Below are 17,344 nucleotides of genomic sequence, written 5' to 3'. Positions count from 1 at the left end.
AAAGGGGTCGTGAAGAAGGGGGTGAAAGAAAATTCAAATTCAAGCACACGAGCGACAGACGAAAGTTGACTCGGGCTCACATGACCTATATGCGCAGCCAAGACCAAAATGAGCTAACCGGGTGGAAGACCTTGTATATCTGGACTGTGAGTAGCAGTAGTAAACTCATACATCATCAGTCACTTGCTCACTGTGGCGAGGGGAGCATACATACATGCTATATAAGTAAATGCCACTGTACAATAACAACAAACACATGGTAGTGTGTCATCAGTTAGCATTACAGATTGGGAATAACTGCTAAGCGTGTGAAACAAGTCAACATCTTTTAACAATGCTATGCTGCCATAATGGTGTGGGTCAGTGGGTGTTGTGTTTTGTATCAGATTGTATATAGAGTCAGGAAATAGACTTTGCAATGATGCCTCTGATGTTTTCTCTTTTGTTGTTGGTTTATTTATTTATCTTTTTATTTATTTTCTCCTTTTTTCACTTGCTGTTACTTGTCACCATCAGATGGCATCGAGTTAGGGTTCCTATCAGCTGATAAATATTTATAGACATGTGTCACAGCTTCACAGGTTAGATTGCTTTCATTTTTACAAAAATTACTTTAAGTAATAATACTGGTAATAACAATAAAATAATGATGCATAAAGTTAGGGTTAGTCAGGTTAATGAGGGGTCAGGGAGAAGACAAGCCTATGGAAAGTCTTAACTTCGCATATTATATGCTGGATGATTTTATCAGCCAAATTTTGGGAAAAAGTTGCATCCTATATGCCATCAAATATGGTATGCTATGTCCTTTCCACAAGATTCCATGTAGAACAGAAAATTAACCCAAGGGGATAACCAAAAGGCTACCATGATCTTAGGTGTTAGTTAGGCCGTGTGAAGGACGAATGTTCTATCGTGAGGCCACCTTGGCCTCAGTAGGCACAGGACAATGTGAGGAAGTATCATGTGATTTATCACACAACAAAAACTTGAGCAACCAAGATCTGCAGTGTCGCGTAGTCATTGGAAAGCCTACTGTGGGTGTGGTGGCAGCTATAACTTCACACATTGAAGCTGGTGACCTCAGGGAGTGCCTGGCTGCTGCAGAGTGGGAGAACTCAAGTTCTGCCTGATGATGCCCCCTCTAAGGAGGTGGAGTTGCTGACAGAAGAGCTAGGGAGTGCAAAGAGAAATAAATACAGTATCTCCTGCTTGAAGAGAGAGCTGCAAAGACAACAGAAAGCCAACCATGGAGACTCCATCATATATGAATTGGCAGAACCTGACTACTCACCTGGGAATAGCATCATGACCCAGGTGGTGATGATGAAGCTGCAGAATGAGCTGTACCACACAGAGAAAGACAAGAAGATGGAGGGTGAGCTGAAGGTGGTAGAGCAACATGTGGACCACTATCAAACCAAGGCTAAGGAATGGAAGGTGAAGGCCACTAGGTTGGAATAGGCAGCACAGGCCAGGAAGGAAATGTACAGTAAACTGACAAAATACACAGTGAAGACAGAGGAGCTCAGCAGCAAGCTTGAGAGGCAGCAGTCTGAGCTGAGTCATCAGAGTGAGCTGATTCAAAAGATGGAGGAGCTGCACTCTTCTATATCTGCTGCCTCTGCTACTCCCAATTTTGTTGAGGCCACATCTTACATTTCTTATTTTACTGCCATTAAACATTTGCTCCGTAACATATCTTATCAATTCCTTCATAGTGCTTGACATGGACAAACTGCATTGGCATATTTTGGAGAAGTTAACCACTATTTCCAGTCATTCATCCTTTTTTAGGCGGTGGCATAGTGAATAAGGTGGTGAGCAGATCGGGCAGATGTCCATGTGTTGGTTGATCTCACCACATACCAGTTTGATGCTATGCCATTTGTCGAGTGTCACCATGATACCCAGGTTCTAGGTGGTTACACCAAAGATGTACTTGGGTGGTGATATGGGCCCTAATATGGGTACCACTATAAATAAAATTGCCTGTGCCACTAATGGGCAGAAGCAGAACAGCACTTCCCACATGTACTCTTCAAGTATGCCTACAGGTGCTATAGGCCATTAAAAAAAAAAAAAAAAAAAACTGGAACTACTACCTGCTTCTCTATTTTACCTTTCCTGTGACTTGAGCTCTTTTAAGAGGGAGGATTAAAAACATTCTGATAATTTCCATTGACCTCTATATAGGAACAAACATAGCTGGGTGAGTAAAAAAAAAAAAAAAAAAAAAAAAAAAAAAAACTGATGGGGATGACATATAAAGTCAAACTTCATAAAAAGCTGTTTTACCTAGAGATGATATGTGAAGTATGAATGTAGTTTGAAAACAAACATTGCATCATACATACACAAAACACACTTGTCTCCTAAAATCATGCAAAACTTAGGGACAGTAACACACAAAATGTGATTTGTTATATTAAAATACAAATAATAATATGTAAAAAATAGAATACAGTGTTTAAACTGAATTATCCTACAATATAAAATACATTTCTCTGCAAACTTCTTACAAAATCCTAAGACACAGACAGACAAAAGGAGAAGGCTGACCAGGTCTTGAATAATACTAGGTTTGCTCTGCCCCATTTAAGGGTTTCTAAGTCAAGCATTCTGTGGCTTCATGAATATGTCCCTCTTAGATTCTGATTGTAAACATTATGTACATTTTGTACATGATGTTTGCACTCAATACAGTTGCTGCTTGCTAAACCAAAACTGCACACATATCTCACATCCACAGGAAGGTTGCAGTCACTGTCATTTTAGTGATCAATTACTCTCACATTTCCTTGGGTCTCAACTATTCTTTCAGGTCCTTGAGTCTAAGTGAAGAACCAGTATTGATTGCACCTCAAAATAATAACACGTATTAAGTTTTCATTTTTAGTCATCAAATTAAACCTGACAAATACTGCATATTATCATTAATTCTGAACATCTTGATAGTTATCATAGTTTCTGAGATTCCACATGCATGCATACCCATACACAAATATATGCACACATTAACAAAAAAAAATTAATGCAGTTTGAAAACAAACATTACAATATACATAGTAGGGAGGCAGTGGCATAATGGATAAGGTGGTGACTGTGGGATAAGCCAGATTGTCTATGCATAGGTTCAAATCCCACCATGTACCACCTTGAAACTTTGCCATTTGTCAAGTGGTTTAAAGTTACCTACATGACACCATGATACCCAGGTTCTAGGTAGTTACACCAAAGATGTGCTTGGGTGGTGATATGGGCCCTAATATGGGTACCACTATAATAAACTTGCCTGCATCACTAATAGGTAGGTAGAAGAAGCTGAACAGCGCTTCCCATACTCTTTAAGTATACCTACAGGCGCTTTAGGCCATAACATAAAAACACTTGTCTCCTAAAATCATACAAAACTTTGGAAAAGTGACACAAAATGTGATTTCTATTATAACAAAATACAAATAAAAATATATAAAAACGTAAAATAGCGTTTAAACCTAATTTTCCTACAAAATAAAATACACTTTTCTGCAAACTTCTTACAAAATCGAAAGACAGACAGACAGAAGGAGGCTGACCAGACAACTCCTGCGAAGTAACAGCTACCACAGTGGTTAGTCAGGGATGTGATCACAGCCTGGATAGACTACATGGTGCCTTCACATCACAAGGCCACTGCTATGGTCACCACCAAGGCACAAGATGGCCAGTGACTAAGGTGTTTCCAGGGAAATGAAGGACAAAACCACATCACTGAGTCTTACAATCTTCACTTGGTTTCCTCCTCTCCTCTGGTGGAAGTCTATACTTGATGTCCTCATTCTCCTTGCGGGACTTCTTCCACATGGGTACCTCATCTCTTGTTTCCTTGGCCCGGATGTCTTTCATGAAGGGGAGCTTCTCGGCCCGGGTGTGATAGGACAGTGGGGCATTGTGTAGCCCCAGCAGGCGGGTGGCTGGCCTCTCATCTTGCATCTGTTTATCATTATCCCTTCCTTTATCTGTTCTACCTGATACTGATGATGTATTTCCTTCAGTTTCTATTCCTGGTCCTTCCACTGTACCTGGAGTTACCATCATACACTTCCCTATTCCTCCAGCTGTGGCTGCAAGCAAGGGTGTTACTGGTGCTCCCCTGGATTCTCTGGATGCAGGTGTTACCCGAGGTACCTGTGAGATCAAATGAGATCAGGATGTGGCATGGCAAAATACACAACTTCATATAAAGTAACAAGTATAATGAGCAGTACATTTGTATGTAATGATGCATTGCACACTGGCCTGTTCGTGTTGTTAGCAGGAGTTTACTAGTCTCTAGGCATATTTTATTTTTATTCTTTATGTAAGAGGAGCACAAGCCAAGGGCAACAAAAGTAAAAAGAGGCCTATATAGTGGTCAAAGAGGATTATTTGAAACTGGAGGAGAAATGTCTTGAATCCTCTCTCAAAAGAGTTCATCTGGAATCCTCCTTCTAAAGAGGCAAAATACAGAAGGTGGCAAGGATTGTAGAGTTTACTAGAAAAGGATAAATGACTGAAAACACTGGTTAACTTTTGGAAAATATGCCAGTGCAGTCCAGATAAAGTACTACAAGGGAATCAAAGTTATACCGTATTTGATGGCTCATAAGATGTACCCAGTTTTGGCAGATATTGGAAAAAAAAAAGGGGTAAATGAGCAGATTTAAGCTCCAAATAATAACTGAAGGATTTCACCTAACATTTGAAGACTCGCATGCATTTGGATCATTATTAGATCCCAGTATTTTGCACTTAAAAACTTTAATATTTGCTGGTAGCCTATGTACCAATCCTGTTGTGAGACATAAACATGTACCTGGCTTATATGGCATTAGCACTGACTGTCAGAGACTACAGGCCTAATAATCATGATTCTTTTTTTTTTTTTTCTTCAGAATTTTAGTTTTACATGTATGTAAGGTAAGAATGTTAAATGACAGGTGCAATTTTTAATTGTGAGAGTGTCTTACCCCAAGGAATAACAATGAAGAACACAGTGAGTCTTGCCCATGTCAAGATCATGATTGCTGATCACGTTTTGTTTTGGTTCTTGTGATGTATGGCAAATTCTTCCTGACTGGCGTCATTCTATGTGAATTACCATTAAGTATGACCTATTATATATTGTTACCTTGAAAGAAAGAGTTGTTTTGTGGTGTAGTACCAATCATCACTTTATTTACATGTGCAAAGATGTCAGCGGGTTTGATTATATAGCCTCTGTTCCCATAGACTGATCACCAACCATTGCCTCAATACTGAACCTTGGCCTCATAGGATGCAGACTCATTTCCTGACTTTTTTTTTTTATGGAGAAAAGGTGTGTCTTATGAGCCATCAAGTATTGGTACATTATGTAACAAAGGTTTAATTAACAGTTGTAAGACAAGAAGTGTAAGGTGTGGCTTACCTCAACAAAGCCAGGAGTGGCAGAGGCAGCAGAGATAGAAGAGGGCACCTCCTTCTCCATCTTCTGAATCAGCTCCCTCTGATGACCCAGCTCAAACTGCTGCCTCTCAAGCTTGCTACTGAGCTCCTCTATCTTCACTTCGTATTTCTTCAGTTCACTGTACATTTCATCCCGTTCTTTCGTGGCCTTCTGTGCTGCCTGTTCAAACTTGGTGGCCTTCACCTTCCACTCCCTAGCCTTGGTCTGATAGTGGTCCACGTGTTGCTGTACCACCTTCAGCTCATTCTCCAGCTTCTTCTTGTCTTTCTCTGTGTGGTACAGCTTATTCTGCAGCTCCATCACCACCACCTGGGTCACGATGCTGCTCCCAGATGAGTAGTCGGGTTCTGCCTTGCCCTTGCCTTCCTCTTCCTGCTGCTGTTTGGACTGGTCAGTCAGTTCATATATGGTGGAATCCCCACGGTTAGCTTCTTGTTGTCTTCTTAACTCCCCCTTCAGCTGGGAGATTTTTCTCTCTGCAATCCTTAGCTCTTGTGTCAGTAACTCCACCTTCTTTCTAGAGGGAGCATCGTTGGCCATCAGGCGGAGCTTGAGTTCATCATTCTCCCGCTCTGCAGCAGCCAGGCACTCCCTGAGGTCACCTTCACTGTGGGAAGTTACTGCTGCCACCACACCCACAGGAGGTTTTCCAGTGACTACATGACACTGGAGCTCTTGGTTGCTCAAGGCGTTTTCGTGTGATGAATCACTGGAGCTGTTCTGCGCTTTGAGGAGGGCATTATATTTTTCTTGCAGTTCCTCAAATTTGTTACATGCACTACTGTATTTGTCCTGCAAGGTGTTGTACGTTTCCTGCAGTATGTTGTGGGCAGCCTGCACTGAACTGTGGATCTCCTGCAGCATTCTGTGGGTCTCCTGTAGCGTGTCATAAGTTTCCTGCAGTGTGGTGTAGTTCTCATGTAGTGCACTGTATTTTTTCTGGAGTGAGTGGAGTTCATCTTGCAGAGAGTCATGACTACTTTTCAAGGAGTCATAATGCTCTTGTGAATTGACATCATTCCCAACAGATTTAAACTTCACTAGGACCTTGTATTCTTCCTGTAACAACATATATTTGTTTTCTGCAGCATTGCATCTCTTCTGCATCTCTAGTACCATATTTTCTTCTGCCTCTGTTTTCTTTTCTGTAGCCTGTTGCTCCTGAGACTTCCTAAGTTCTTCATTTTCAATTTCAAGGAGGTCATAGTTCTTATTAAGGAGTTTCAATTTCTTCTCAGCTTCCTGCATCTTCTCCCACATCCAACTCAATTCTCTTTGCACTTCCATGTCCTGTGAGATCACTCCATTTGTTCGCCGCATGTTCTCAAGCGTCTCCTCTAGTCTCTTCACCTTTTCATAGTACTGTACTAGCTGCACTGAAAGGATGTCATTTTTCTGCTCCATAAGTGCCATCCTATTCTTCTTGGTACCATGAGTTGATGTGTTTCCAGATGTGTCAAACAAGGAAGAGGCATTGAAAGATTTGCTATGGTGTACAGCTACCTCAGCCATCTTCTTCTCATGCTCTGTCTCCTTTTCCTCCACAAGCCTATTCAGTCTTTCTACAAGGGACTTATATTGGGTGCAGTCCTCACAAACTAGTGCCTTGGTCTGTTCACCACTCTTTTTCACAGTGCCAGCATAACTATGGGTTTCTCCATGGATCATCTCTTTACAAGCATTAGTTTCCATCACATCTATTTCTTGGTCTTCTGGCTGATGTCCATGTTGTTTCCCAAGTACCTGTCTTGACTTGCTCATCTTCTCTAGATTTCTGCATTTCTCTTCAAGGGTCAAAATCTGATCCTTTGCTGCAGACAACTGCGTGATCTGGCTGTGCATCTTGTCTACCTCAGCCATGGAGCTCTTCAGCTTTTCTTCCAACACTTCAATTCTCCTCTTTGCTTCTTTTTCCTCCCTGCACTTTTCTTCCAGCTGTTCATGAAGATCCTGTAGGTCTCTTACTAGTCTTTCTGAACTTTCTGTCTTGCTTGCCAAGTCTTCACTAATGGCAACTAACTGATTCTCCTTCTCAAACATTTCACACTTGTATTCTTCAATATCCTTAACAAGCTTTTCAATCTTGTGTGAACTACTCACCTGCTGTTCTAGAAGTTCAGTCTCCTTTGTCCTTATACTGTCCAGCTCCTCCTTTAGTCTCTCCTGTGCAGTTTCAAGAGAGCAAACAACTTCCGTCTTCAATTGGATTTCATTCATCCTCACCTCAAGTTCCTCCTTAATTTGCAAATAGTCTTCCTCCAGGTTATCCAGCTGAGCCCTGAGGCTGGAGCATTCATAGGTGATGGTCTCCTTAGCTTCCTCCAGGCTCTTCATGTCTTCACTCATCTTACTCTTCTCAGCACACACTTCCTCAAAATCTTTCCTCAGACGATCCATGCCATCATGTAGTTCAGTTTCTTTGTCCTCCATTTCCTTCTGCATGTGGGCCAAGTCATTCTCTAGTCTGTGGAGGCGGTGTTCCTTAACAGCGAGGGCAGATGTCAGGCTGGCTACTTCCTCACATCTCCTCTTTGTCTCATTTTCAAGATCCTTTGCCATTTTCTCCTTCTTGCTAAGGTTGTCCACATAGAATGCCACCTCCTCCTGATGCTCTGCCATCAACGTAAGTAGCTTCTCTTCCTTCTTGGCCAGTACTGCCTTCAGGTTGTCCACAGTGTCCTTAAGGTAGTCACACTCCTTCACCTTTTCCTTGTGACTGTCCTTCAGTGCTTCCATCTCATCAAGTTTCTGCCCCACAGCAATCTGGAAGGAGCAACCCAGAGCCTCGCTTGACTGCGAATCTTCAGCACCAGCAGCACTTGCTTTTTCACTCCCATATTTCAGTTTCAAGTTTTCTTTTTCCTCCACATGCTTCTCTACCTCACATTTGTATTTGACAGTTAGGTTTTCTTTCTCCTTCTCTGACTGCTGTAGTTCACTTTCATACTTGAGTCGTAAATTTTTTCTTTCTTCTGCATATTTTTTCACCTCACTTTCATGCTTTTCCCTCACCAACTCGGATTTGTGTAGTTCATTTTCATACCTGTGACGTAGATTTTCCTTCTCCTCCTCATATTTTTTCACCTCGTTTTCATGCTTTTCCTTCTCCAACACAGACCTGTGCAGTTCATTTTCATACTTCAACTGTAGATCTCTTTTTTCTTCTTCATATCTCCTTACTTCGCTTTCAAGTTTCTCCTTCTGCTCATCAGACTTCACAAGCATCAGTCTGTTCTCCTCAAAGGCTTGTGACACTGCAATGTAGTCCTGGAAGCAGTTATTGTACTTCTCCTCAAACTTTCTTATGCTTGCCTGAGCTTCTACTAACCTCTCTTCATTCTGGGCTTGAAAGTCACCATATTCTTGCTTGAGTATCTGCAGTTCTTCCTTGAGGTCAGACATTACCTTCTTATCTGATATCTGGTCTACCACTGCTTTCACCTGACCCTGCTGTGAATTGACTCTCTGAACCTCCATATCTTTCTTAACTAAGGCTTCTTTCATCTCCTCAAGCTCAGCAGTAACTTTAGCATATTCTTCCTCATGTTCATTCTTAAGATCCTGAAGCCTTTTGTCTTTATTGGATACAGCTAGCCTCATCTCTTCTAGTTCCTCTGTGGTTTTGTCAAGTTCAGCAGTAACTTTAGTATATTCTTTCTCATGTTCATTCTTAAGATCCTGAAGCCTTTTGTCTTTATTGGATACAACTACCCTCATCTCTTCTAGCTCCTCTGTGGCTCTGTCAAGTTGGTCATTGTATCTATTCCTAATATTCTCAAGCTCTACATCTTTATTGGCTAGAGTGTCCTTCAAGTCTGCATTGGCTCTCTTTAACTCCTTCTCTGTGTTCTCAAGAGCTTCTTCCTTTTCCATGAAGTTTGTTATCACCATCTCCAGCTCATTCTCCTTTTCAGCCAATTCATTTTTGTATTTTGCAGAGATTTTCTCTATTTCTTCCTTTAGACACTCATTGGATTTTTGAAGATCCATAATTTTCTCTTCTAATTCCCTTACATTGCTTTCATTCTTTATGTCTGCACAGCTTTCTTTTAAGACTCTATGCATCTTCTCTTCTTCCTGTTTGAGTACTTGAATTTCTTCCTTTGCTTCCTCTAATACCTTGGTCTTTTGCTGCACGACATTTGCATTCACATTTTCAGTGTCACTGTGGTCTAGTCCTGGGCTTGCATTGCTCTCCTTGTCTCTCCCAGACCCTACTTCGACCTCAAAGTCAGTCTTGGCAGAAAGTTGTTCATTTTCCTCAGTCAATTTCTCAACCTGATCCTGCATGAAAGCAAGTTCCTTCTCTATATCTGACTTTTCTTCTTTCAACGAAGTGACTTGCCAGTGAAGGCTGTGCAACTCTTCTTCCATCAGGCTCATGCAACTTAACTTCTCATTAAGCTTCAACAACTTTGTTTTCAAGACGAGCTTTTCCTTCTCCAGCTTACTGATCTGATCTCTCACATGGTTGACCTCTTCCTGTACCTCCTCCTCAGTAGCATTTTGGCATTTAAGTTTTTCTCCTTTCAATTCTAATTTCAGTTTTTCTTCCTCCAGGATGGTGGCTGTTGAATCCTGGATTTCTACTTTATCAACAGAGTTCCTGGAGTTCAGTTTATTTTGAAGTGTCTTTATACAATTGGTCTGGGCTAGGCAGTCTTCTTTTAGCCTCTGTACCTCACTCTCCAATTTGCCAATGTAAGTAGTTTCCTCCTCTGTTGATTTTTCATTGATAGAACTTTTCATTTCCTTCATCTGCATTAAGGTATCTTGTAAACTGCAAATCCTATCCTGCAGCTCAACCTTTTCCTGCTCCAGCACACACGCTTGTTGTCTGAGCTCTAGTGTGTCTGAGCTGGGCTGGGTAACACTCACAGGAACTACCACTGAGGTCTCAAAGGTTTCATTCAGCATTGTCAAGTTCATTCCAGCTTGTTGCAGTTCATATGCCAAAGACTGAGGAACTGCTGGAGGTAGCTCAGATGATGGACTTACATTTTCTACTTCTTGCTCCCATAACATACCATCCAAGGCACACTTCCCTTCTGGTGCTGTGACCACCTCTTCAATCTGTGACTCTTGTAGATCCCTTGATAAGATTTCTGATCCAGCATGATCCTTCTCCAGTTCTCTTAACTCCTCCTTAGACTCATCACACACAGCTTCTGAGATGCAGGTGTCTGGAAGTGTCTTGGTTTTCCTTTCCACTACAGCAACAGCAAGAGGAGCTGATTTACCAGCATCCTGTAGTGCTCTCACCAGATCCAGAAGTTCATTATTTTCCTGTGTAAGAAGCTCCACCTGTCCTTTCAGTTCCTTAACCTCTATGTTATTGGAGTGGGAGCCAAGGCTGAGGAAGGACATATCCAACATGGTGTCCTCATTCTGTTCAGTATGCCTTGACACAACTGAGGGAGCATCATTCTCATGGGAGTGGTTAAATGTTTCATTTTTGCTGTTTAAATGACATGGATTTTCAAAGGTGGCTAACTTGGCTTCAAGCCCTACCTTATTAGGTCGAGAGCATGCCTCCTCCCTAGCCTCGTGCACGACCTCCTTTGAGCTGCTCTGTTGTGGCTGCCTATAAGACATAGCATGAAGGATGTAGTCTCCCATGAAGGACTCTTGAATCTTCCATGTGTTGAGCTCTTTTTCCACCTCAGCAGTGATCTGGAAAACAATAAACTGTTAGAGTTTTAATTTGTCTACATAGATAATCAAATAAAATTTTTAAAATTGTTCATCTTTTATTTTGTGACAGTGGTAGCACTGATATAAATCTTGATGGAGACAAATCTCTTCTCTCAACATGTTCAAACACTTTCTTGTCCACATGTAAATTTACTGTCAACCTAACTTACTTGTCATCTGCCATGATCTTTGTATCATGTACTACAAGCTTGATTCTTGGCTCACACAAAATACTGATGTTTACACAACTGGTAGTAATGGAGGTGACAATGTACTGGGAGGAAGAATGGTGATGGTGCTATAGCAATGTTGATAAAGGTGGTGATAATCATGCCAGTACCTGCAAGCAGTGGTTTGTAGCACAGGCCACTTCCTGCTGTTGTTGCTCCATCATCAGCATGTGTTCCTGCAGTGCTGAGAGTCCTGCCTTGAGTGTCTCCACCAGAGGCTGTACAGGGGAAGGTACATCAGAAAGTGGCCATGTTTAACATTTATGAAGGTATATCACATTATACTTCCATGTTTGATCACCCTAATATCATGCTACATAGCTTTAATATTTTTTGCATTAACAAAACAAGCAGTATCTAAAGACATTCTACTGAGGACAAGAACATGAAGAAAAAAAAGCTTCTGGATTGAGAAGCATGGGATCGGGCAGACATCCATGCATAGGTTTAACTCCCACCAGGTACCGTCTTGAAACTTTGCCATTTGTCAAGTGGTTTAAAATCACCTACATGTCACCATGATACCCAGGTTCAAGGTGGTTACATCAAAGATGTGCTTGAGTGGTGATATGGGCCCTAATATGGGCACCACTATAAATAAAATTGCCTGCACCACAAATGTGTGAAAGCTGAACAGTGCTTCCCATACATACTCTAAAAAAAAAAAAAATGTTAGTGAGTATCAGGGATAAGATCAGCCTACGGAAGGTCTCAGCTTACCATAAATAGCCAAAATTTTGTCATCAAATAAATACTTGCAAGGTTGTATGTTTGGATGTTACCAGTCTTTTGAGTATAGAACTACAAAATGGGAAAAGTGCTGGAAATCAAAATGATACTTATTCTAAACAATATATGGACCAGTCAAATGTTCCCTCTCAACAAAGTATAGCCATTCAATTCCTGCACCTGTGTGTCACTGTCAGGCAAACCCAAGACTCACCCTAGCTGCCTCAAGATCTCTAGGAGAAATAGTGTCAAGCCAAGTCCCAAAGGAGTGCCTGCCTGGAGTGGCGACACAAATGGATTCCTCCAGTGCCTGTATGGTTTCTGAGAGAGCACGCGAGAAGTCCTGGGAGATCCTTCCCTGCTCTGCTTCTCTTCTTTCAAATGTAAATTCATGTGGAGAAGAAAGGCACACCTCTTCCTCTTCCTTTCCTTCAACCTTCTGCTGCGGTATCTTCTTGGCCTCCTCCAGTTCCTTCTTTAAGTGCTCAACCTATAGAAGAAATTTACATCCTCATTTCTCACTCTGTTCATCCAGGTTACTCCACACACTCTACAAAGACATCCCATATCCTTAACATTTAATCTCTTCTTGTCTGGTACTCACCACCATACACTAAAGTAGGCACCATTATAACCTCTTAGAAATTTTTTTTATATTCATTCCAGTGCCCTACTTTCAAACAACCTATTCATACTTCAGACAGTTTTTCTTCTTCTTTCATTACAATGCTAACCTGTCTCCTCAATCTTCTTTCATTACAATGCTAACCTGTCTCCTCAACCAACCATTAATATAGATACAGTAAGTCCTCGTTATATGGTAGTTCTTTATCCGGTAAATTCACAGTTATGGTATTTGGAAATTACTACCCTCTATTCGATATACGGTAAGAAAAATTCAGATACGGTATCCGCTCATGTCATTTGAGAGGACCCAGCGTGTGGGAGCAGGGGTGATGACATCATCCATGCCACCACACCTCCCAGTCACTCACAGACTTCAACTTGACCACCCTTGGAGCCTGTTATCTCTTCCCCTCCCCCTTTTCTTTTTAACTGCATCACATATCACTTACATGCATTACTAATTAGATGAATAAATGGAACATTAAAGGGTCTATTGTAAGCACAAATATATTCATAATAATTATGGCAAACATTTAAAGCCTACTACCAGCGGTGAACCATGCAGCAACTGATAAAGGGCACAGATGGGCCTGGCAAGCCCACTATCAGAGAATGGTGGATGTCGTATAACATCAAGCACGCCTTAGATAACATCAAGTCATCTTGGGACCAAGTGAAAACGTCTACCATGAACTTGGCGTGGAATAAAGTATGGCCAGAATGCACGCATGACTTCCCAGGCTTCGCTGAAGACGACATCGGTGCGATCAGAAATGACATAGTAAATCTGTGCCATAAGACTGGCTTCGATGAAGTTGATGATGATGATGTTCAAGATCTTTTGGAAAGCCATGCTGAACCTCTCTCATATGATGAACTTATAGAGCTAGACAAGCATCACAGGAGGCAGAAAAAGAGGGAGACAAGGAAGAACCTGTGCATGGCCTGGACATCAAAACTCTTAGAGAATGTCTCGGTGGTATCGAAAAAGCCCTGGAAACCCTGAAGGAACGTGACCCAAATGCTGCCAGGAGTAGCAAAGTGGCTCATGACGTAGAAAAAAGTGTCAAGATTTATTTAGAAATCTATGATGAAAAAACAAGAAAAACCAAAACAGTCCTCCATCTACTCATTTTTCAAGCCAGTCAGACATGCCATCCCTGTCACACCTGCCGACCCTGCTACAGCTGGCCGTTCCACATCCGCTGCCGACAGTTCTACAGCAAGCCCTTCCTCCTTTCTTCAAACCAGTGAAACATGCCGACCCTGCTACAGCTGGCCCTTCCACATCTGCTTCTGACAGTGCAGACGACGACGTCTTATCCTCGTCTGCCCACTTAGCAGAAGATGAGTAAGGGCTGAAATCCCTACTGTCCCTTAGCCTCGGGAGGGACATCATCTGATAGAATACATGGCGAGTGAAATTTTGTTTATTTCTTTTGCGGAGTACATTATATATATTTATATATTTATATATATATATATATATATATATATATATATATATATATATATATATATATATATATATATATATATGACGATTTTCATGTATTTTCATTTCTGTAGGGGTGACTTTTGATGTGCTGGAATGCATTCCCTATTATTCCATGTTATAATGGGTTTGGTATACGGTAATTTCGATTTGCGGCAAGGCTTTCAAGAACACATATGTACCGTATAAAGAGGACTTACTGTACATGATACTTGAAGCAGTCCAATTTCTCCACACCATCATTTAACCTTACATTCATCCCACCATCTACTTCCCTCCTATACTTCATTATCTTACTCTTTGCCACATTAATCTTCACTTTCCTTCTGTACATTCATCCAAACTCCTCTATTAACTTAGTTAACTTCTCTATACCTGCCACCAGTGCTGTCATACCAAAGAGCAGTGGACTTGCACTCCATTCTTCAACATCTGCTGTTACCAAACCCAATTCTCTACCCAACTTTCTAACATTAACTTCCCTCACCATATCCTCCATACAGTTATTAAACAAGCAATGTGGCATTGCATATCCTTGGCATGACTGTTGTAAGGAAAGACTTCCAAGGTAAAAGTTAATAAATGATCTGGTGATGAAGGACCAAAATTACTTTGAAATAGCAATGGAGCAGTCATTGGTTCACTTAAGGTTTCTACATTTACTTGTAAAGAAGTGGATCAATACATGTGTACATATTATTTTACTGGAAATAAGGGAAAAAGATCTAAGGTGTGATATGAACCTATGTTGATGACTTTCTTTTAGACAGGAACACCAATGTTGAAGAACAAGGTGATTTACGAACTGTGTCAGATATTCCTCATTTGCAACATTAAGTCCAAAGCCCTTAAATACGTTGGTCTAAACATTAGCTCTTATAAGGATGAAAATAAGACACTTGAATTACAGTATACTTCAACTCTTAAACATATAGCAATTACAATACACAGCAAAACATGAAATTCAGTGTGCTGTCAAAAACAGAGAATGCAAAGTATAGAGCAATGGTTGGTTAACTCAACTGGATTGTGACACATTCTTGGTCAGATATTGCATTTGACATAAGTGAATAGAGTGCAGCCAGCAACTGAACTACAGCAGCAGATCTTCTGCAACTCAATAGTAATAGCCAGGATAAAAATAGACATTGTTGAAGATTATATGACCACAATGGAAAAGATTGAAGGAAGTCACATAAGTGTTTTTCTTCTGCTTCTTTTGTAAATTTGTCTGGCTATGGGTCAAGGGTGGTGATTTTTCATTAATGATGGCAGGAGAGGCATTGCCAGTACAGTGTTCCCTCACTATTTCACGGTTCAACTTTCGCAGCTTCACTGTTTCGCGGTTTTTATACATACTCGTAGATACATTCTGCGGATTTTTCACTACATCACGTGGTCTGTGGCGTCACTTGCAAACACTGTACGTACAGTAATTCGGTAAGTTGGTGTAATAACGACAACAATGTACGTTACTATGTACATAAAGCACTTTACATGTACTGTTCATATACAAATACAGTGTTCCCCGGCCACTTCACAGTTCGCAATAAAAATGAAAAAAATACAGCCATATCGGCAGCCATATTGCGGAAAAACACATTTCATGTTGATGCATGAAAGAGAAGGTTTCCAAGCATGCCAAACAAAGAGATGAGTTGACTCAGAGGAATTTGAACATACCCACGGGCACTAATACAAGGCGCATAATTGGTTCCCGGCGCGAGATTGACCAATGAGAACACAAGTGGATTTATCCCATGAGCTGATTGGCTGTGCATCATTGCAGCCTCACCCAACATCTTCCCTTGTATCCAAGGCCTATAGAATAGAAGGTCAACCTACGCACAGCTCTAAGGGGAAAAGGGCTGGGGCTAATGACGTAAGCGGATTCACCAACGGGGAAGCTTCCTCCCAGGGCGTGTCTTTCTTGCATGGAAACCTCATGCTGTCCCTCTGTCCGCTGAGCAAATCATACTTACCTGGCACAGGAAACAAGTTTTGTGAAGGCTTCTCTGCACCCTATTACTGCCCCACACATTCTCTCTCTCTCTCTCTCTCTCTCTCTCTCTCTCTCTCTCTCTCTCTCTCTCTCTCTCTCTCTCTCAATTGTCAGAGCACTCTCTCTCTCTCTCTTTGACCACTGTATCATTATCATATTTAATGAAATCAATACTCTTGCTGTTATCAATTATCATTATTATTATTATTATTATTATTACTATTACGATTATTAAACTTTTGCTCTTATTATTATTATTAATAAAGTATTGCTGTTTCCGTTATTATTATCATTTCATTTTTACGTTAATATATAACTCAGGCAATTTATATTTACACAAGTAAGTGAATGGGGACCTCTCAATAACTAGACATCAGAAATTTACTAATGTAATAGACTTAAGGTGCAAAATTACCAGGAAAAAAAATTAATAATGGTTTTCATTTATCACATACAGGCAACCCCTGCTTAACAAAGGCGTTACATTCCTTAAAAAACACTTCGTTAAGCGAAACTTCGTTAAGCAAACCAATTATAACAAGTTTAACCCCTGATTTGAACTTCCATTGAGAGTAAGCAAAGCGAGAGTGCATCATAGTACAGTAAAAGGTTTAATGAAAGTAAAAATTATGAAGTTAAACATTTAGGTAATTTAATTTAAGTCATTATAATGTACACTAATATATGTATGTACGTAACTTTATAATGTTGATGATCTTAACTTTATGAAGGGAGGGAGAGTGAAATGGGAAATACACTAACCGGCAACCTGTGGAATGTAAACAAAGTGCGCATCATGGTACCACATACAAAACTTATGTACCACATTCCCACAAGGCTTTCCATTTTATCCATTGTAGAGTCACGAGTTCAGGTGGTTCTTTTAGCTTTCAAGGAAGATGCGGTCTCACCATCCTTCTTAACCCTTTCAATACGGTGACGCCTATGTAGGCGTCATGAAGCCCCAGTAGCAAATACGGTGACGCCTACGTAGACGTCATAGCTCTTTTCTGAGCTTTCTTCAGTTCAGTTGTCCCGTATAGTGTGTTGGATACCAACTATACATGCCGTATGCTGTCCTTGAAATCCTAGTGCTC

General features: G+C 40.9%; 1 protein-coding gene across 1 annotated transcript in view; it reads right to left on the bottom strand.

Moving 5' to 3' along the window:
- Nucleotides 1–2,414: 2,414 nt before the first annotated feature.
- LOC123501429 (centromere-associated protein E-like) overlaps nucleotides 2,415–17,344 on the bottom strand; it is a 128,403-nt gene continuing 113,473 nt past the window's right edge. Inside the window, exons 19-22 of the mRNA XM_045250256.1 lie at nucleotides 12,338–12,613; nucleotides 11,505–11,612; nucleotides 5,432–11,143; nucleotides 2,415–4,170 (exon numbers count right to left, since the gene is read on the bottom strand). Of these exons, the coding sequence (XP_045106191.1) occupies nucleotides 3,751–4,170; nucleotides 5,432–11,143; nucleotides 11,505–11,612; nucleotides 12,338–12,613 (6,516 nt within the window). The 3' untranslated portion in view covers nucleotides 2,415–3,750. The remainder of the gene's footprint in view (nucleotides 4,171–5,431; nucleotides 11,144–11,504; nucleotides 11,613–12,337; nucleotides 12,614–17,344) is intronic.

Source organism: Portunus trituberculatus, chromosome 9 (assembly GCF_017591435.1).
Source record: "Portunus trituberculatus isolate SZX2019 chromosome 9, ASM1759143v1, whole genome shotgun sequence".
Lineage (NCBI taxonomy): Eukaryota > Metazoa > Arthropoda > Malacostraca > Decapoda > Portunidae > Portunus > Portunus trituberculatus.
The sequence above is the reverse complement of the archived record's forward strand: the minus strand, read 5'-3'. Positions and strand labels throughout refer to the sequence as shown.